Consider the following 21,637-nt stretch of genomic DNA (forward strand, 5'->3'; position numbering starts at 1 on the left):
ACACCATTATAAATTCACGTACGCCTGAATGCACCAGCCCTAACTTTTTCTGACATGTTTAGTGGGTAACTAGTGGGTAAATATAGCAACTTCACACCCTTACATTGATTTCGATGCCGCGCCTCTCAGCAATGTACCAGTATAGTGCAGCCTGTGGAGGGGCAGGGTAATGCAGACCGCAACTTCCAGATTTCCACGTTTAACTGCGCCGGTGTGTACTCTGGAAGTTGTCCGATTTAATCCATAATAATGGTGATGCTGTTAGCCTCACTGTTCTTCTTAAGGCAAAATCCATTGTGTTTCCACCTCATTCCTGTCTTTAGTGGTGTCTGGAAATTTTCTTTGGAGACTTCGGTCAGCTGGAAGAATTTATTCACGGCGCAGCATATAGGAATAAACTGGAAATCCAATTCATCATGTCTAATCCTAAATGTGAGAGTCTGTGCACACTGGGGATTAGACACTTAAATATTTTTCCTTTCCCCAGTGTTTATGAATGTTAATTTTTTTCAGTCTCTGTCTTGGATCATCGGTTCTGTTATAAATTCCAGTAGCTAGGCCGGAGGGGCTATACGTACTTTTATTTCAAGGCTGCATTCCTGCGGTTGGGGTCCATTTCTCAGCCATTAGTTGGGAGACAGACGTGTTGATGTGTCTGCTGGTGGTTTGACTTTATTTAGCTGTTTGTGAATTGACTGGTTGCGAATGTCAATGGGCCAGATTTCCTGTGTACATGTTAAATCAGTGTTTTTTCCCTGTAGATTTTGTGTTGTTTTATTAGTAGCTGTTCCCAGATCCTCAGAATGCAGTTAGGCTACAGCTACCAATTTCAGTAACTAAAGTATCCATTCATACCTTCTTTATACTGCCTGGCTGTGATTTGGACTGTCAGATCCAGGAGAAAGCTCTGCATATGCACAGAGCTCCACACCCAACCATTTTATTTTAAATATATTGGGAGTGCTGGCAAGAGCATCCACATTCAGCGCATTTAAATAAGTTCTGGGTACATTTATATAATGTGCAGCAGTTCTTCAGAACTTCTGACGCTTTCGTGAACCTGGTTTGACATTTTACTGGTGCTCTACTCTGTGCAGTTTTAAACCCAAGTGGTGTGAGTCAGCATCTTCTAGAAGGTCTCGCCTTGCTCCCATTTGGAGTTAGGATGAACATTCACGTTATCTCACTCACTTATCTACGTGTCTGCACCATGTAAATCCATCGTCACTGCAGCGTAGTATGTTTGGGACCCATCATTCGCCCAGGTGTGAGTAGGGCATTTAAGTCAACGATAATGGACATTTACTGTATCGTCATAACCATGAAGGACTTCGACTGTATGAACTCTTTAATACGTATTTCCTTCACAGTGCTTGTGCTTTATACTTTGCTTCCTCTCCATTGAAGAGATCGCAAAGTCTCTGAAAAATGGATTCAGGCAAGAATATTTTTTTGTGGACTTTATGGGATTTTTCTGGAGGGTATTTTCCCCGTTATGGGATCGCCCTGTGCAGATACGTGAAAGACAGGTTTGTTAAAACTCCAGCAAACGCATGGCAGTTGGCTGTGACAAAAGAACTATCCATCATCCAGTATGTATTGGGTTCGCCTGACAGTCCTGGAAAAGGGAAGGGGGCCATTGAACCTGATTAGAAAAGCCATTCTAATATGCAAAAGCACTTCTCACCTCCATCTCAGAAGAGAAGCAGAACAATGAACCCACTAGTTCATCCAGCCAGGAGGGAGCCAGTTTTCCCAACACAAAGACCGAAAGATATGTCCCAGACTTAGGGCCATTAATCCAATATGCATGGGTCCAAGGATGACTCATCACAGATTAAGCACCGGAGTGCTCAGAAGCAAATGGATTTTATAGATTGGCGGGAAAAGGTAGGGGAAGCCAAACCCCTATAAAGACAGACTCTTTTACCACCACTCGCTCGCTCTCTCTCTCGCTCCTGCTCCAACAAGACAAGAAGTACCAGAGAAGCCGACAAGCAGAGCGATCGAAACCGGGGTAAGCATAGTCTCTCAGAAGTGAAGTTTTTGGGCTATTCTGAGGGTGGGAGCTTCGTTTCAGCCAGGCGAAAGGGGTTTATGCGACTGGGTAATTCGTTGGTAGGGGTGGAATCAGCGTCCACCATAGTAATAAGGGAATTACTGCTTGTTATAGTCCCCAGTTGTGTACTGTATGTATGTTGATTGTAATCTTGATTTTATTCTCCACAGGGATTGTGATTTTGTTTAGTAGTGCATATTTTAGCCAGTGTATGTTAGACCAAATAAATACAAGTTTGATTTTTCACCGAAGCATTCCTGTCCAGGACTTATTTCATTTACACTCTGAATAATAATAATTCCCGGGTATAGAACTTTCGTAAGGTGGGGGCGATTCGAACCGTCCATCTAGCAATTGGGCTAGGATCAAAACCGTTTACATCTCTTGGTGACCAGCGGCAGGATCTGGGTTAAAAGAGTGTAAAAAAACACCTACACCATAAATATCAAGTGGCTATTTTTAAACTGTAACTTTAACATTGCTGCAAAGTAGTAAAGGCAAATTTTGCAGTATAAAAACACCTTTGTAGTTCCTACATTACAACAGTGACTAAACTTCAAAAAGTACTTCATTGGCTGTAAAGCGCTTTGGGATGTCCGGTGGTCGTGAAAGGCGCTATATAAATGCAAGTCTTTCTTTCTATGTTAGAGGTTTAATTTTGTGTTTCTCTGTGGCACAGGTCTTATCATTTTACACTTAAAATACCGTATCAATATCACGCCCTGTCTTTCTTTGACTATTATAATTTTGCGGGTATACATTCAATTTAAATGGATTTCATGATTCAGTCATGGTACAATCCTGACTGCTGCGCCAGTACTAAGCAGTTTTGCATTGAGCCGAGTTCTTGACACCATTTTATGAAGTTAGAAAAGAGTAATAAATCATAGTCCTGTCACAATTTGAATGACAATAATGTTCATGGGGGCAATTTTAAGCTATCCCACCTGGTGAGAAACGGATGGGGTCAGATCGACTGTCCATTTTACACTCTGCCCATTTTACTTCCCATTGAGTTCTTTAAATTTATCTTCCTTCAAGTGCTAGCCTAACTAAATACACAAAATCAGCAGGAAATTCAAAACTGGTGGTGCTTAGACAGGATATTTCGCATGGTGATATGCTAATTGCAAACTTATTTGCGAGCTTTATTCTGTTAATGATTTCTTAGATTAAAAGAAATAATTGCATTTATATAGCACCTTTCAGGACCTCAGGACGTCCAAAAATGATTTACAGCCAATGAAATATTTTTGAAGTGTAGTCACAGTTGAAATGTAGGAAATGTGGCAGCCAATTTGCGCACAGCAAGGTCCCACAAACAGCAATGTGATAATCACCAGTTAATCTGTTTTGCAGTTCTGTTAATGGTCATTGACCTGAAACATTAACTCTGTTTCTCTCTCCACAGATGCTGCCTGACCTGCTGAGTATTTTCAGCATTTTCTGTTTTTATTTCAGATTACCAGCATCCGCAGTATTTTGCTTTTGTAATCTGTTTTAGTGATATTGGTTGATGGTTAAAGGTTGGCCAGGACTCCCCTACTCCGAGGAGTCAGCAATTTTATGGCCTATAGTTTGCTGTAGCAGGGCAATGAGCGGCATCCTCTGTTAGTTAGACTTGCCCTTACCCGTTTAATCCCGACGATATTTTGCGTCGCAAATTGCTGAAAGTGCGATTTGATAACGGCACAGTGAGGGAAACCGGATATCTGGGACCCGAGTAAACAGGGCAAGCAACTGTGTATTTCCTTAACCAATCAGATTGAAGGGTTGTGGAATTAACAGCACAAGGACTGAGAAGGAAGTGTAAATTAGAATGGGTGAATTCAATGTCGAATCAGGTACAGAAAGAGAAATAAAGAGCAGGAAATAAACATTGGTGGAATGAGACTCCAAGCTTGTCATAAGTTAATTTTCAGTGCTAGAGAGGTTCATTGGCAGTAATGAAAACTTAGCACATTGTTAAGAGAATCTCCGACAGCTAATCCTGCCTCGACCTGAAACATTAACTCTGTTTCTCTCTCCACGGATGTTGCCTGGCCTGCTGAGTTTTTCCAGCTATTTCTGTTGTTATTTCAGATTTCCAGCATCCGCAGTATTTTGCTATCGTATTAATTAAATGTGTGCAGACCTTAAATGGCTCCAAGACTGGCTCACTTCAGACCAGCTCTAACTTACTGTGGTGAGATTAGTTTGCATCAACTGCGCAAATACAGCAACTTCACGCCGTTCATTGCATTTCAATGGCGAGCCAGATGACAAGATGCAATTTTCGTGAAGCTAACGGCAACTCGGACAGCAAATTTTGGCCTTAAGTTGCTGTAGCATTTGCGAATAAATAACGGTGAGCGCCGTTAGCCTCACTTACTATTTTGACAGCAAATTATGAGCCAATGTTGTAACCTGAATTTTGGATGTTGTATGTTGATCATTGGGGCTCATTCTCAGTTTCAAATTTGATTTCCATCACAATCTGTGCACTGAATTTAGTAGAGCATTTACTGATATAATTTAGATGTACATTATGTTGGCTCTGGGTTTACAGGAGTTAGCTCAGATTTATTCCTCTCGTTCATTTTGATGCTATATTTTTGCATGATTCATCAGATCATGAATCTGATTTTCCTCTGGCCAAAATTAACTGCACAAATTCAATAAAGCATGTTGAGATTAGAATATCTGGATTACTATAATACCAGTTTAAAACTAGTGTAACAAAATAACTTAGAATATCACAATTAGATATCATAATTTAGAATGTCAATCATTTGGAGAATCTCCCCCACTTAATTTCTGAAATACTGCAATAAATTAGATGCAATTATTGTTTAAGTATCTCGAGAATCTGAATTCAATAGAGATGTCAATGTCTGACGTTGGTGAGTTGCAATTTCTTTTAACATTAAAATCTCATTTTACGTAGGTGGCAGGGAAGGGAATGGATGGATGGTTTAATGATCCAGGTGAGCTTGGAGAGTTACAGTCTTACAGATACGTATTTTAAAATGAAAAGAAGTAGGAGCACATGGTACTGGAGTTTCAGTTCAGCTTCCAGTGCAAGCTGGTAACTTCAATTCATATGGCAGCCAATAGCACTTCAAGCACAAAAGTTGGACCAAAATAAGATATGTATTTCAACAGTGCCTTTAACAGTAAAATGTCCCAAGGTGCTTCACAGGAGTATTAAAAAAAAATCTGATACCGAGCCACATAAGGAGGAATTAGGGCAGGTGACCAAAAGCTTGGTCAAAGAGGTAGGTTTTAAGGAGCGTCTTAAAGGAGGAAAGAGAGGTAGCGAGGTGGACAGGTTTAGGCAGGGAATTCCAGAGCTTAGAGCCTAGGCAACAGAAGACACGGCCACCAAAGGTTGAGCGATTATAATCAGGGATGCTCAAGACGCCAGAATTAGAGTAGCGCAGATATCTCGGGGGGTTGTGGGGCTGAAGGAGTTTACAGAGATAGGGAGGGGCGAGGCCATGGAGGGATTTGAAAACAAGGATGTGAATTTTGAAATTGAGGCGTTGCTTAACCAGGAGCTAGTGTAGGTCAGCGAGCACAGGGGTGATGGGTGAACAGGACTTGGTGAGAGTTAGGACACAGGCAGCCGAGTTTTGGATGACCTCAAGTTTACGTAGGGTAGAATGTGCGAGGCCAGCCAGGAGTGCGTTGGAATAGTCAAGTTTAGAGGTAACGAAGGCATGAATGAGGGTTTCAGCAGCGGATGAGTGGAGACAAGGGCGGAGATGGGCGATGTCACGGAGGTGGAAATAGGCGGTCTTAGTTATGCTGCGGATATGTGATCAGAAACCCAATTCAGGGTCAAATATGACACCAAGATTGCGAACAATGTGGTCGTTAGGAGTCATTAGACACTGATCAACTGTGGACTTAGAAAATAACCACACAGATGATGGCCGACCGCAGACTTGCCTGAGACAAGGAGAGAGTCCCTTCTTATCACAATTCTCATCGCTCCTAAAGCTAGACTACAGAGGCAAGTGAAGACAGAGGGCTATCCTCATCTGTATCTGCTCCTGTGCTGTAATGCAGAGTAAAGAGACCGTTTTCAGAGACCAATGTTAGGTACTGGAAGAGTGAAAAAAAAATTCTTACAAAAATGTTTGGTTAATAGATTTGCGAAAAAAATTATTTGGGTACGTAAGGGTGCAGTTAGACCGCTACTTTCACTCTGATGCAAAACATTTTGGCCTGCACATTTTGACATGAAAATGGCAGTATAACTCTGGAGCCAGCACCTGGAGGAAGAAATATGGGGCAGATTTCCACGGCCTCCGCCAGGCAGGAACGAGGCAGCAGTGGGCCATTAATGGCAGTGCATCACTTACTGTCCCGCTCCTGCTCCCGGTACGGCTGCCATCATTTTCTCCGGGGTCTTCATGAGGCCAATTTGTAATAGGCAATATCAGGGTCCGACACTAGTTGTAGAACCCCAGTGCAATTTTTGAAGTAACCATGGGTGGAGTGTGCACTGCGTACGCATGAATGCTCCTCCTGACCCCGTCCGGGCCGACCCCTTGCAATTGCCTCTCCCAATCCACAGTGGAGCCACTGGAATTCCCGCCTCCCTCTGGCCAGCAAGCTGCCTGTGAGCACCCAAAACGCTGCGGTGACTATGGAAACGAGGCCTGGCCCTCAGAATGGCTCAAGCCTCTCCGCTGGGACTTCATGCGTGTGGCGCAAGCACTCCTCCCACTCCCTGCCTGAAGTTTGCCCATAGTTAAAATCGACCCCAATAAAGTCAGTGGTGTATTGAGAAGCCTGTACACAGTGAATTAGTGGTATTGGCTGGCATATTTGTGAATCAGATTTTATTCTTGAACACTTATTTTTGGATTCATTCTGCCATGTTGGTGCTGCTGGCAAGGCCGGCATTTACTGCCCAGCCCTAGTTTCTCCTTTTGATACAACTTAGTGGCTTGCTGGCCACATCAGAGAGCAGTTAAGAGTCAACCATGTTGGACTAGAGTCACTGGGCCAGATCATGTAAGGAGGACAAGTCCCCAACCCTGAAGGACATTAGTGACATTTAGCTTTATGGTAATTTTTTTTTTTTTTTTGCTGGTATTAGCTGTGGTTTTTTGAAAAAACTAAATTCAAATTCTCAAACTGGTGGGTTTGAACTCACATTTTCCAGATTATTAGTCCAGGCCTCTGAATTACTAAGTCAGTGACAAGCTCTACGCCCGTTGTACTCTGTGTAGGTATTTTGTGGGCAAAATACCAAAAGGTCCAAGATACAGTACAGACAACTTGACAAGTTTAAACTTGACATATTTACTTCTGACAAAACCACTTGAATATTAGGTCAGTTTGCGGAAGACTTTTAAAAAAAAACATAAAAGAGAGCTATGAGTAACCCACTACCACATCCTGGAATATTGGTACGGTATAAGAAATGTTCACTAGCAAAACAATTTAGCACACCTATTCCTTAGTTGCACCAGGAATGCATGTCGACTCCAGTGTAATTCCCTGAAGAGGTAGCATATACGTTTTAAAAAAAGAAACCGTTGTAACAGTCTATTCACAGTTATTGGTCTCCGAGGCAAAATACTCTTTAATCAAGTTGAAGTAATTCGACTCTGTCCCAGCTGCGATGAAATGTTTAAATTATCAGAACAAGATCTGAAATCAGCAACAGATTTAGACCACATGAGGCCAGCTGTTGGCAGAATATTACATAAGCCATTAATTTGATAAGTATAGTAATGGGGGCGTTAATTCTGTGAGGGAGAATTTGTGGAAGACACTGCTCTTTGTTCTGATTGAAGTAAAGCACACACTAATTAAAATGAATTAACCATGTAAGTACAGTTGAAATTGTTTAACTTGCACTGAAATAAAACAAATATTCAATTTATATTCCCTTATGAAACTAAGAATTTCCTTCAATTGAAAAACCTGACGCCTTTTTTCTTGCAGTCACTGAGACAAAACATGCTCCAAGGAACTGGCTGTACCGTTATTTCAAATTATTTATACCATAAGTCTGGTCCATGTAAAAGTGTAACACTGGTGAACAACCTCTAAAGACACTTTTACCTTACTGGTTTGGTACCAGGAGTGTGATGCTCAAACCACCTTTGTATTGTGCTGCCCTGGTGTTTTATTGTGCTACCATGGTGTTTTATTGTCACCATTCTTCCTGTCGGCTTCTTAGAAGCCGATTTGTAAAATTGAGACATGTGCGCAATGCTGTCATGACACACGGCTGCAGACATTTCTAACATGGATCATCATCAGGCTGGCTTTGAGAAACACCGATAAATCACCCCTATGCAGTGCCGATAATGTATTGATTACGAGCTTCATCTCTCCCTTTATTAAATATTGTCTGCTGGATAATTTGGCTCTAACAAACACAAGTACACTAATCACTCAAAAGTAGGTCTATGGCCGTCAGGGGCTTTCAAAATGTATCTGTTTTCCCTGCTGAAATAAAATGTAGTTTTATTACCGACTATATTGTTGAGTCAATATTAATATCAAATAATCACTTGTATAAATAAATAACCAAGAATTAGTTGACTTAAACACAGATGAAGCCAGGTAGCAACATCACCATGAGGGCTGCTGTGGTTTAAAGAGAAAGCCCATCACCAGCTTCTCAGAACAACTCGGGATGGGCAATAAATGCAGCCTTGCACACATCCCAAGAACAAAGATTTAATTAGATGTAATTAGTTTGATTACATAAAAGAGGCCCCACTAGGGTGGGGAACAGAAATGATGGCAGTGGCATAAGATATACTTGGTATATTTGCCTGTATAACAACTGCACTTCAAAACTAATTAATTGAATCTGAAGTGCTTTGGGATGTCTGGAGAGATATCATGAGGACCCATATATCTTGCCTGAATCAAAAGGTTGTGGGTTTAAGTCCCACTCCAGAGACTTGAGCACATAATCTAGGGGGACACTTCAGTACAGTACCGAGGAGTGCTACACTGTCTGAGGTGCCGTCTTTCGGATCAGACTTTAAACAGAGACCTTGTCTGCCCTCTCTGGTACAGGTAAAAGATCCCATGGCACTATTCAAAGAAGAGCAGGGGAGTCCTCCTGATGTCCAGGCCAATATTTATCCCTCAACCAACATCTAATGCTGGACATTTGTTTTATTGCTGTTTATGGGACCTTGCTGTGCTCAAATTGGCTGCCATGTTGCCTACATTATAATAGTGCCTACACTTCAAAAGTGCTTCATTGGTTGCAAAGCGCTTTGGAACATCCTGAGGTAGTGAAAGGCACTATATAAATACAAGTCTTTTTAATTTCCTTCTTTATATAAATGCAAGTTTATTCATTTGTTTTTTTTCTCTCTTTCTCGTTAATAACTTCTGAATTCAATCTATAAAGAAATCCTCAGTTTTGTTGTTTCCTGTTCTAGATTATGTTTGACGCATTTACTTAATTTGTGGGGTGATTCTGGAGCCATTCTGTGATATTTGGCGAATGAGTTTTAAGGCACATTTACACTACAACAGTCATGTCGCTTTGCACTGACACTAAAGATTTGTCGCGGAAATCCGGAGTTAGGACTTGACCTAGTTCTGGAGTGACGCAGAGCGAGACTCCCTCTTACACAGGGAATCTTCCTTGGGCTGGAATTGTAGTAAAACATTCGAGTTGGTGCAAAGTGAAAGCGTTTCTCACTGATGCACGGATACTGTTGTAGTGCTCCAGTTCTCATCTGGCGTCCACGCACACATTTCCAGCAGGTGTAGCCAAACACCCCTAGATAACTATACAGTAAAGCAAGACTAAGTGAGCAATTATATTAGCCTCAGAGGACTGTTATCTTTTGATGATGAAGGAGACATTTTAAGAGAGGGATATGCAAGATAAAAACAAAACCAGGTGTGAAATCAGATCTCTATCCTGTCACCCTGGAAGCAGAGAAAGTCATAAATGATCTTTATCAGGAATGTCTGAAGCAATAAACACCTCTTGCGCTGATTAAGTTTTGAAACCATAGGCCAAGGAAGTTAATCAAAGTGCAAGGGCAATCTATTGGCATAACATGCCAACAATGAAGCACACTAGTTTTTGACAGAGGTTTAAAAATGTTTTTAAAAAAGCACAAATACAGTCCTTGCTACAGTTGGAGAAACCGCTGGCAGGTGATACTGGTATGTGGAACAAGATAAGATATGGTTTTCGACCAGGAGTAGAAGGACATTAGACACTGATCAGCTCTGAAGAGTATGGGATTAGAAAATAACAGTACAGGTTAAGAGAAAAGATTCCTTGCAGTTCATGGGGAAGATTTTCCTCCTTGGCACAATCTTTGGTGGAGCGGGATTTCTGCATATCTCTTTGCATCTCTGACCGTGGCTGATTTCCTGGGGTCTGGGTAATTTAAGGGTGGATGCTGGGGTCCTTTATGGTGCTGCCTCAGACGGGTGAGGGAAATTGCTGTAGCACCTTGTCGCAGTGTAGCACCTTGTCGCAGTGTAGCACCTTGTCGCAGTGTAGCATGGCTGATGGTGCTGGCTGATGATCATCATTTCTTTTTAACTTTGGATTTTAAATATGCCACTTAGACTAATCCAATCAATCAATCAAACTGCTATTGATTGCCTTAACCAAAACGGCCATTTAAAATTTAAGCTCCCACAGCCCATAATAATCGGGACTCCAGGAATGCATTGGCAGTTTCCAGAGGCAGCAGACAGCAGCTGGCAGCCATTGAAAAGAGAAGGCTGAGGGGTGACCGAACAGATGTCTTTAAAATTATGAAAGGTTTTGATAGAGTAGATACAGAGAGAGTGTTTCCACTTGTGGGGAAGAGCAAAACTAGAGGCCATCAATATAAGATAGTCACCAAGAAATCAAATGGAGAATTCAGAAGAAACTAGAGAGAGTGGTGAGAATGTGGAACTCGCTACCACAGGGAGTGGTTGAAGCAAATAACAGACACTTTTAAGGGGAGGCTAGATAAGCATATGTGGTAGAAGGGAATAGAGGGTTATGCTGATGGAGTTAGATGAGGAAAGACAGGAGGAGGCTCGAGTGGAGCATAAACGCCGGCATGGACTGGTTGGGCCAAATGGTCTATTTTTGTGCCATATATCCTATGTAATGAAATCCATTATGGGGTATCTTGTACAAGTGGTCATTTTCACTCAATGGCTAGTGTGGCAGGCTATCCGACCTGACTGGCAATACAGCCAAGTCTGCTCCGGTTCTCATCTGGTGTCCAGACACACATTTCCAGCAGCGGTAGCCAAACAGTGGTCAGGTGCAGGAGACCCTGACCAACTTCCCCCTCCCTGGCTCAGGTGTGGAGAGTCACTGCGACAGCCCTACTGCCACCCCGGTGGAGTGTGTTCAGATGGAGTGAACCTTGTCCCTATGATTCAGCCACTCACTACATAAACTGGCTTGGCCATCGGGGCAGTTGAAATACAGATTTAGTAACGTGATTTGTACCAGGAATAGATTCTCTTAAAGCCAAGTCATGGGGATAGCTGGAAATTTCAGCTGGAGATATTAAGGATAGATGCAAAATATGGAATGCTGGCATCACTTTCCATAAAGCAATGTGCCATCAATACTCGGAGGCCACAGCTCATTCAAGTCTGCCGAACGTAGCAGAGATCTGCGAACTAATAGAAAATCCTATCATCACTAGCTGGCATCCTCTGTGCTTTCTACAATCCAAGGAAATCTAAAAAGGCCTTCAGTCGGAACTGCTTTACAATTCCTCTGTGTGTCTGCATATAGATTTACCTTTAATGTACCTGCAGACCGTACCAATCCAGTTTGAGTTTAATTCTTTTTATGTTTAAATGTGAGTTTGTGGAACAGGTGTTATTTGAAGTTCGTAAGCGATTTGCTCCAAAGTTTATTATTCAAAGAAACAAAAGCTACCAGCTCTTCTGAATGAATACTTGCTGGTATCCATTTCGTTGCTTTCCTTAGAACACCTGTCTTAGGCTTTAAACAATAATTGTGGTAAAAATACACCAACTGGATTATATTCCACGATACACTAAGCCACTCTTTGTTTGAAAACGCCCACCTTCCACATTTTTTTTATGGAAGTTGGGCATTCAGTATAAAGCAATCCTAAATCTATCATTTCTGGCAAGATTTTCTACTTCAGCTGCCAATCCCTACTCGCGCCAGTCTTTTGCCAATAAACCAGACTAACAGTTTCAGGCTGTTAATTCAACCGTTATTGTTCAAGCGCTGCCTTGGCTAGGACTTGTGTATCTGACGAAAGAGAAGCCATTCATCAAATGAACTTGTATATAGCTGGTAAAATAGTAACTTCCACCAGCTAACTGCATTTTTTTAATTTCTTCAATTTAGCTTTGCTATGAAACATGTCGATTATTTGATTTGGTGGTGCTGTAGTTTTGTATTCTCATGTGGTACCTGGTTACCTACAGAGAAGGTGGAACGGATGTTCACTGGAACCAAGTAAGATGGCAGTGTTGGTAGATGCTATAGGATTCTGATAAAATACAGCACTGTCAGTTCTGTGAGCTCAGTTTTGCAGCTGAAGATTTTTATCTTACCACTGAAATGTAGACTGATGAAATCGGAGGCCACCCAGAGATTGAGTTCCTAACTATCTCTATGTGCAGTGCACACATCTGTAAGTTTGTTTAGTATGTACTGTAATAGGACTTTCTCTACATACATTTTTCACTCACTTCATTTACTTCTGTGGCTATAGTGCAGGCGGTGCCCAAGCTTTTGGTCTTTGAGGGCTGCAGAGGCATATACTATGGAGCCTTGGGGGCCTCATTTAGTTCCGGAGATTGGGTGGGATCACAGTGCTGAATGACAGAAAATCCAGTTGGTCAGGCCTACCATTGCCTCACCACCTCACGCCAGGATTTACCTCAACTCACCCACCCTTGAACTGCCACTAGCCGTCCCTTCCCCACCCACTGCATGCACATGGCAGAAGGGCGTTTGGGACCAAAAACCATTACACTCCTGTTCGCCCCAGTTACCTCCGCTTCCCAGGCCTGCCATGGGGAAGGTAACGGTTGAGGATCCCTTGAAGTATTTCTGGAACAGGCTGCCTCCTGACTTATACCGCCCATGGCTGGTGGGCAGGAGCAGGAACTGCCGGTAGTCAGGCGGGCAGAGATGAAAATGGTGTTGGGGGTGTAAATGGCATCACTGGACCCCTATTTACATGTTTGCACGAGGCACCTGTTTCCGACGGGAGCTCTGGCTGCCACGATTCAAGTTCGCCTGAAAATCAGAATGGACATCAGTGCAGCGGTAAGTTGGCAGGGCTAGCAACCATTTCATCTTGGCCCCACTACCGCAGTGAGGTGAAAATCACTTCTCCATTACTTTGTTTTAAAGTTACAATTGCATTTCTGGCTTAGGTTAACATTGCATTTTTGGTTTGGATTGGCATCTTTGCCCACATATAGAAAGTTGTGCTTGCATCCTTACGTGGCTGCATTAGATCCTCTGGTCAATAGCTATCTGTTTGAGAATAAAATGAAGAGGTTACTCTTCATGGCTCACTGGATAAAGACGATGGCCTAGAAATTCACTATGGCCCCGCCAGCTGCCTAGCGCCCAAAAGTTAGCGCTGGGCGGGAAGCCTATAGCGATCGTCAGATATTCATTGTTAGCGCCCCAATTCGGAAGCGGGCGCTATACCAGGGTGTGCCCGCCTCCGCTTGGTGCGCTGACACTGAATATCAGCGCTCTTGGCGCCGCTGCGCCAGGCTGCGGTACTGCAGGCCTCCTCCTTCTCTTAAGGGGGAGCTGCCTGCAATGGGGAGATCGCCGCTGGATAGTGCCGGCAAATGAGCCCGGCACCACGGAGAAGTGCCGGGCTCGCGGAAAGCAGCCGGCAATGCCGCGGGGGGGGTGGTGGAGGAGGCCGGGGAAGGAGGTGCGGGCAGGCGGCCGCCGCAAAAGCGGCCGGCCGCACCTTCCGCTTTAAAGCGCCCCACTAAGGCAGCAGGATGGCCCCGTTTTCTGGTCGCTGTTTGCGGCCGCTTCGGAGGAGGCGGCCGCAACTAAATATGGGGATTGGCGCGGTTTTGGGGCGGAACCGGGGCACTGCGCACACCGATGACGTCATTGGTGCCGGCGCAGCGCTAACGGCTACCGCCGCCAATACCGCTGCACTGAATATCTGCGCAAACTCATTTTTGGCGCAAAATCACCCTTTAGGCGTTAACTGGGCGCAAAGCTGGCAGCGCCTTAATGAATTTCTAGGCGTGGTGTGGTACTGAGCCATGCCGATCAGTAAGGCTACAGGTTCCGTGCTTCTTCTGTACTGTTAACTGATCTCGGGTTGGATGGTGATGGAAGCACTACAGTTGGTCTCAGTGTCACTAAGGGGTGGGGTGGGGTGGGTGGGGTTTATCATCCAACGTCACCGTCCAGTGACCCTGCTGGGAGGTGCATGTGGCTGCACAGTGGTTAAGGATGGGATCTAGCTCAGCCACATCTCCCATGACTGAACAGCTTGCCAACAGTCACAATCTAAATTGACTGCTGAAGTATGGCTACTTGGGTGACAGCTGCTAGCACCTATGAATCTTTATCTGAGTGTGAGTCAGCACCTTCAAGGGAGGAGAAGGGGACAAATTTGGGGGGGAAAGTTTAATAAATTATTTGCAATGAAACATGGTCTTAATTGTTTGGTTTATGGGTTTATGATGGATTCATTTAACATAAGAATTAGGAGCAGGAGTAGGCCATACGGCCCCTCGAGCCTGCTCCGCCATTCAATAAGATCATGGCTGATCTTCGACCTCAACTCCTCTTTGCAGCACTATCCCCATATCCCATTTTCATTTGGAGTATGGATTTACTGTTAGTCATTGCTCTGAAGCATTACTTGTTTCAAGTAACTTTTCTCCATTTTCTAAACACCAATAATTATCTCAAGCCAACTGTTTTGTAATTCTTAGAACCAATGTGTGATACATATATTCCACTTAAGACCAACAGTAGCATCGAAATACTTACAGCTCCTCTAGGAAGTGGATATTGAAAAGGCCATTCTGGGGCAGTTCAGTAATGTTGTTCATGCTGAGATCTCTAGGAGAGAAAAATGAAGTGGAGATTGTGTTAATCGATGATACAACATTCACACTCGGCTATTTACAATGAGCTTGTTAACTTACAATTACTCTGAACACGTCCAGCAATTGAGTGTCTCATTATTTTAAAAACTCAGACAAATAGGATTTAATGCTAGAACATCCTAGATGCTGGAGTTGCTTGAATGTCAAGTTTGATCAAATGGCAATTACATTATTCTGGCTGCAGAAAGAAAGCACAGATAATATCCTGAAATTTATTTCGGTAAAGAAGCAATTCGCAGCATATCCTATTGTGAAAAATGAAACAATGATCGACAGTAATTAACTTTATAACTAGAAATGCTTTTTTGTATATTCGACAAATCCTGTTAAGTAAGCCTGTATAAACAATTTATTTATTTTCCATGGCTGTTTATGAATTAAGCAAGCGAAATGAGGCACACAGCAAGGTTGTAATGTGATCCAGTTATATACCACATTTCCTGATGGGCATCCACACTAGTTCCTGGTACAGGAAATTAATATCCCTGTGGCCTGCGCATTGCAGAATTTAATCAAATGCCATATAAGGTGAATTTACAGTTTATAGGTTTAACACCATTTTTGCTCACTTCACTACTTTAAATAGCTTTCCCATGCTTCTAGTGTATCCATTAGGCTTTATCTCAGGTTATGGGATTACCACCGATAAACGCAGGGAACCTGACCAAAAGTAAATGTCTCTTTGGCAATGCATTACTTTGGCAACATTAAATAAATTTAAAATGGAGATAGACATTTTCCTAGCAGATAAGGGAATTAGGGTTACGAGGAGAGGGCAGGGAAGTGGACGTGAGTCTAGGTTCAGATCAGCCATGATCCTATTGAATGGCGGAGCAGGCCCGAGGGGCCGTATGGCCTACTCCTGCTCCTATTTCTTATGCGGTCTCTTTTAGATGCTGAAACTGTTTCATATTGAGAACTGAAAAGTTCAGCCTCAGGCTCAGTAACAGTAATGATTCTGATTTTCTGGTAGAAATAAACAAGACCAATTGTTCAGAAATATGAGATCTAAGATGTTTAAAGGCAAAGATAAAAACACTTTTGATGTGTGATTGGCTTGGAAAGCTGAAATATCTGTTCAAAAATTAAAATATTGCGATAAACATAGTAAATATGGTCCCAGATGATAACTGCAGATGGAAGTGCTTTAAATCAGCAGCATCATTAATTTAAGGGTTAAACTAAGCTTTATTTGCTCTGTTTCTATGAGCTGTTGCTATGTTTGGTATTCTTGCCATCTTTTGACATTATCTGAAGATGCATCCAATTTGCACACTATAATTTTCCAAATTCTTTTCTCGTATGATGTACTAATGACTTCCAGGATAGTCTGCAGAAGACAAGCAGCCCACGGACAATTACTGCCTAAAAAGATTTCAAATATAAACAGTGCTCCTACAAGTCTCTCTTGGGCAGGTGCAATCAACCACCTAAAATATTCCTGTTGTCTCAGATCAATGGAATGAAATACCTTTGTGAAAACGATAGGAAGTTCACTAATAGGAGAGCTGTCAAAAGAATCTCCAATTCTGTGCAGCATGACTTTGCCTTTCGCTTATCACACAGACTGCAGACAGCTGTCAGATGTTTTGACTGCACATTGCAGGAAATCTATGCCAAAGTTTAACTGGTCGAGTAAAATCCTTGACAATATCGTCAAAAGTTAATGGAAATCAACTTCTGACTGAATGAAACTTTTATTATCAGCACCACTGATCACTGCCAGTACCCACAGTTTTACAAAGCACACTATGTGCTTTTATTACTGATATTTGCCTCTTAAGAAAGAAGAGTAAACCTTGGAATTCAGTATATTGGAATGCATACATGCAGTTATCATTTTATGTTTAAATAAATACTCAAACATTTCAGATATTTTCAACAGCTTACAAACTGTTTATGATTACTGCAACCATATAAAGAAAATCAGCCAGATTAAATAGCTGGAACATTATAAAGTGTTTTAAAACACATGGCCTAGAAATTCGGTGGGCCGCGCCACCAGTTAGCGCCCAAAGCGGGCACTTAGTGGCTTTAGCGCCACTGGCCACGCCCCCCGTGAAATTTAGCGGGGCGCTAATGGCGGCGTTAGCCTGTAGCGCTGCGCCGCCACCGATGACGTAATCGGTGTGCGCAGCGCCCCGCTACTGCCCCGATTGCGATATTGGGTCGCGCCCCCCGTTGTAATGCAGGTCGCAATCTGCGACCGGTTCAGGGGGGCCGACCTGCGGCGGTAGTGGCGCTAATTAAAGGGGAGGTGCGGGGCGGCCATTTTTTTTGCTGGCCACCTGCCAGCACCTCCTCGTGCCGCTGTCCCCGGCCTCCTGAGCCCCCCCCCCCCCCCCCCCCCGGGCAGTGCCGGCTGTGTCCCAAGAGTCCAGCACCTCGCCTCGGTGCTGGGCTCTTTTGCCAGCACTCACGATCTCTGATCGCGCTGGTGCAGGCCCCTCCCCTTTAAGAAGGGAAGGAAGGCCAGCAGTACCGCAGCGCGCTGTGCCGCAGCGTGTGGCGCTGCAGCATGTTGCGCTGCGATATTCAGTTTCAGTGCCCCAAGAGGGATGCGGGGCACCTCGAGCAGTGCCCCGCTTCCGTTTGGGGCGCTGAAACTGAATATCGCGCTGGCGCAATCGGCTCCTTCCGGGGCGGAACTTCCGGCGCCCAGGCGAATTTCTAGGCCAATTTGTATAATGCTATCTTCTTCCAGTGAAATAGTAAAATTTTCCTAACTGTCCTTGAGTATAAGGCCACCAGTGCAGTTTGCAATCAGAACCTAGCTGTAGTCAATGAAGTGGAAAATCATTCAAAATAATTAGCACGCCTTATAAATAAATGATTCCAAAGAATGGATACCTTTACAGGGTTTGAATCCCAAGATAAGATTACTGCTTTTTACTGACCGCCCCCGCCCCCCCAGCACAGTAAAATTTCTTTACTCTATAGAATGCGTATTATAGGTTTTTAGCCATTTTAGGTCTTTTTTGGCAGTGGCGTATATTAAAGCAGTTACTAATGGGCAATACTTGCCATGTAAAGAAAAGGAAAGTATGTAGCACAATGGTGATATAATCTGCAAAGTTATCGAGTATTAATCAACGACAGATTCCCAAGAAGTTATGGTCACTGTTTCGGTAATATTTTCACCTTTTCAGTAAATGCCTTTTGGAACTTTCACTATTTAAATATGTAAGTTTCTAATAGAAACATATAAAATTGATGAGAAAAGTTCATCAGGCCCATCAATGTTCACCCTATCTGTTAGGCATATAACTTTGTGCAGCACTTTCCCTCACCATTAGTAATGTTAACTCCTGAGGGGAAGAGAAAAAGAAACGGAAAAAAAAACTGGCCAATTTCGGGAAAGCACTCTGGGAAATTCTCTCTCAGCTCCCTAAGGCAATCAAGCAAGAGACCATGATTACCCATGATTATCCATTCGCAATTCCTCAGATAATGAAGCAGTGTCCGCATGCAACAAAACCTGGACAACATCCAGGCTTGGGGTGATAAGTGGCTCGAAACATTCGCACAAAACAAGTGCCAGGCAATAGCCATCTCCAACTAGAGAGCCTAACCACCTCCCCATGACATTCAATGGCATTACTGCCGCCGAATCCCCTGCCATTAACATCCTCAGGGTCACCATTAACCAGAAACTCAACTCGACCAGCCATATAGGTACTGTGGCTACAAGAGCAGGTCAGAGGCTGGGTATTCTGTGGAAAGTGGCTCACCGTCTTACTCCCCAAAGCCTCTCCAACACTGGCAAGACACGTCACGTATGCGATGGAATATTCTCCACTTGACTGGATGCGTGCAGCTGCAACAGCACTCCAAAAGCTTGACATCATCCAGGCCAAAGCAGTCCGCTTGATCAGCACCCCATCCACCACCTTAAACATTCACTCCCTCCACCATCAGCCGACCATGGCAGCAGTGTGCACTATCTATAGTATGCACCGCTGCATTTCGGCACCACCTCCCAAACTCCACCACCTAGAAGGACAAGGGCAGCAGGTGCATGGGAGCACCATCACCTCCAAGTTACACACCATTCCAACTGGTTCCTTCATCGTCGCTGGGTCAAAATCCTGGAACTCCCTCCCTAACAGTACTGTGGGAGTACCTTCACCACACGGACTGCAGCAGTTCAAGCAGGTGGCTCACCACCACCTTCTCAAGGGCAACTAGAGATGGGCAATAAATGCTGGCTTTGCCAGTGACGACCATATCCCGAGAATGAATAAAACTAAAATGATGCATCACTAGATATAAGTAAATAATCACCACCCCCCTCCCCCCCACACTCACAATCCCCCCCCCCGACACTCATCACCCACCCCCCACACTCACACTCATCACCCACACCCACACCCATCACCCACCCACACTCACACTCCCCACCCCACACACCCCCACACATAGAAACATAGAAGATAGGAGCAGGAGTAGGCCATTCGGCCCCTCGAGCCTGCTCCACCATTCAATGCGATCATGGCTGATCATCTAAATTCAGTACACGGTCCCTGCTTTCTCCCCATACCCCTTGATACCTTTAGCCTTAAGAAATATATCCAACTCCTTCTTGAATATATTTAATGTATTGGCCTCTACTGCCTTCTGTGGTAGAGAATTCCACAGGTTCACCACTCTCTGGGTGAAGAAATTCCTCCTCATCTCAGTCCTAAATGGCCTACCCCTTATCTTTAGACTGTGACCCCTGGTTCTGGACACCCCAAACATCGGGAACATCCTTCCTGCATCTAGTCTGTCCAGTCCTGTCAGAATTTTATAAGTTTCAATGAGATCCCCTCATTCTTCTAAACTCCAGCGCGTACAAGCCCAATCGACCCAATCTCTCCTCATAAGTCATTCCTGCCATCCCAGGTATCAGCCTGGTGAATCTTCGCTGAACTCCTTCCATGGCAAGAACATCCTTCCTCAGATAAGGCGACCAAAACTGCACACAATACTCAAGATATGGTCTCACCAAGGCCCTGTATAACTGCAGCAAGACATCCTTGATCCTGTACTCAAACCCTCTCGCTACGAAGGCCAACATGCCATTTGCCTTCTTAACCGCCTGCTGCACCTGCATGCTTACCTTCAGCGACTGGTGCACAAGGACACCCAGGTCTCGTTGCACTTCCCCTTCTCCCAATCTATTGCCAGATAATAATCTGCCTTCCTGTTTTTGCCACCAAAGTGGATAACCTCACATTTATCCACGTTATATTGCAACTGCCATGCTTCTGCCCAATCACCCAACCTGTCCAAATCATCCTGGAGTTTCTCGGCATCCTCCTCACAGCACACACACCCACCCAGCTTTGTGTCGTCTGCAAATTTGGAGATATTACATCTAGGTCCCTCGTCCAGATCATTAATATATATTGTGAATAGCTGGGGTCCTAGCACCGATCCCTGCGGTACCCCACTAGTCACTGCCTGCCACTCAGAAAAAGACCCATTTATTCCAACTTTTTGCTTCCTATCTGCCAACCAGTTCTCTATCCAAGTCAGTACCTTGCCCCCAATCCCATGTGCTCTAACTTTACATGCTAATCTCTTATGCGGGACCTTATCGAAAGCCTTCTGAAAGTCCAAATACACCACATCCACTGGTTCTCCCTTATCTATTTTACCAGTTACATCCTCAAAAAATTCAAGTAGATTAGTCAAGCACACTCACACTCCACCCCCACACTCACTCCCCCCCACTCCCACACACCCACACTTTCCCCCCACACACCCACCCCCCACTCCCCACCCACCCCCCACCCTCCCTCACACTCCCCACCCTCCCCCACTCGCTACACACCACACACCACACACACACAATGTTCCTATGTCTTTTAGGAACATCGGACTGTACAAGAACCTGACAAAGACATTTTTATCCATTGAGCCATTTCCAAGGATCACGGACATTCTATCCCACTTTATTTCTCAATACCTTCAATCGTCTTGTCGGCCAACAATTTATCCATCACCCTCGCAAAATGTATCCATCCTCCATTTGCACTTCCTTGCTATTCCATATATTCCCTACATATTCGCCACTTTCATGGCTGAGATTACATGGCTGTGGGTGGGGATGGAAGTGTTTAGTTATGATGCTTCAAGCATCATGAGTGTGAAGCATTATGAGTGTGGGGCAGGCTTGATAGACTAGTTGGTCTTTTCCTGCCTGCCATTTCCATATGTTCTTTAAAGTTGAACGATGGCATAGTGGCATAGTGGTTAGCACTGTTGCCTCACAGCGCCAGAGACCCGGGTTCGAATCCGGCCTCGGGCGACTGTCTGTGTGGAGTTTGCACATTCTCCCCGTGTTAGTGTGGGTTTTCTCCGGGTGCTCCGGTTTCCTCCCACAGTCCAAAGATGTGCGGGTTAGGTTGATTGGCTATGATAAATTGACCCTTAGTGTTAGGGGGATTAAATACGTTGGGTTACAGGGATAGGGTGGGATAT

At 44.0% G+C, this 21,637-nt stretch overlaps 1 protein-coding gene across 1 annotated transcript in view; it reads right to left on the minus strand.

Moving 5' to 3' along the window:
• LOC147106329 (leucine-rich repeat-containing G protein-coupled receptor 5-like) overlaps nucleotides 1-21,637 on the minus strand; it is a 180,540-nt gene that overhangs the window by 128,533 nt on the left and 30,370 nt on the right. Inside the window, exon 2 of the mRNA XM_086009333.1 lies at nucleotides 15,051-15,122. Coding sequence (XP_085865459.1) covers nucleotides 15,051-15,122 — 72 coding nt within the window. The remainder of the gene's footprint in view (nucleotides 1-15,050; nucleotides 15,123-21,637) is intronic.

Source organism: Somniosus microcephalus, chromosome 16 (assembly GCF_052327205.1).
Source record: "Somniosus microcephalus isolate GS21.2 chromosome 16, FLI_Smic_1.0, whole genome shotgun sequence".
In the NCBI taxonomy this organism is placed as follows: domain Eukaryota; kingdom Metazoa; phylum Chordata; class Chondrichthyes; order Squaliformes; family Somniosidae; genus Somniosus; species Somniosus microcephalus.